Source organism: Bison bison, unplaced genomic scaffold (genome assembly GCF_000754665.1).
Source record: "Bison bison bison isolate TAMUID 2011002044 unplaced genomic scaffold, Bison_UMD1.0 scf7180017864456, whole genome shotgun sequence".
Classification (NCBI taxonomy): domain Eukaryota; kingdom Metazoa; phylum Chordata; class Mammalia; order Artiodactyla; family Bovidae; genus Bison; species Bison bison.
In genome coordinates this window covers 414,177-414,730 of record NW_011495018.1, presented here as the reverse complement: position 1 = coordinate 414,730, position 554 = coordinate 414,177, and the positions used below count along the sequence as shown (strand labels likewise).

Here is a 554-nt window from a genome sequence, read left to right as displayed (position 1 = left end):
CAACAGCCTAGCCGCGGGCGCCGGGCGGCAGAAACGGGGCTCAGGCTCCTGGTGAGACTCAGGCGTCCCCCTCCGCCGCGTGCAGACCCGTAAATGCCTGAGGCCTTGGCTTTGGAGCTGGCGGCCCCAGCTGGGCCCTCCTGGAAAGGGCTCTGGTGCCTCAGCGGGCAGGGGCTGGCCAGGGTCGGGCTGGTCCCCACCAGGAGGTCCAGACAGACTCAGAGGCGCCAAGCGCTGCCCAGGAGGCCTGGGTGTCCGGCGGGCGGCTGCCCTCTGAGGGGGGCCCCGGAGTGAGGGGCTTTTGTGTGAAGCTCTAGAAGTGACCGTAGAAACGCTGGTGAGTTGAGGGCCGCTTTACCCACAGCTTTCACGTTCTGCTGCCCGCCCCCCGGCATCCCCCCAGAGACAAGAGATTGCTGCAAGAGTGGAGGGAGAGCACCCAGGTGATGAGGAGAAGGCAGGAGGAACCCGGGAGCCTGCCAGCCCCGCCCCCGCGGAGGAACCCGGTACGTGGGGGGCAGGGAGGGGGCGCCCGCGGAGGGGAGGGGGCGCCC

The 554-nt window shown here is 70.0% G+C and overlaps 1 protein-coding gene across 2 annotated transcripts in view; it reads left to right on the top strand.

Moving 5' to 3' along the window:
• Positions 1–554, top strand: part of LRRC27 (leucine rich repeat containing 27) — a 24,907-nt gene that overhangs the window by 17,473 nt on the left and 6,880 nt on the right. For both annotated transcript variants that reach the window (XM_010859139.1, XM_010859140.1), the window contains exon 8: positions 365–506. In XM_010859139.1, coding sequence (XP_010857441.1) covers positions 365–506 — 142 coding nt within the window. The remainder of the gene's footprint in view (positions 1–364; positions 507–554) is intronic.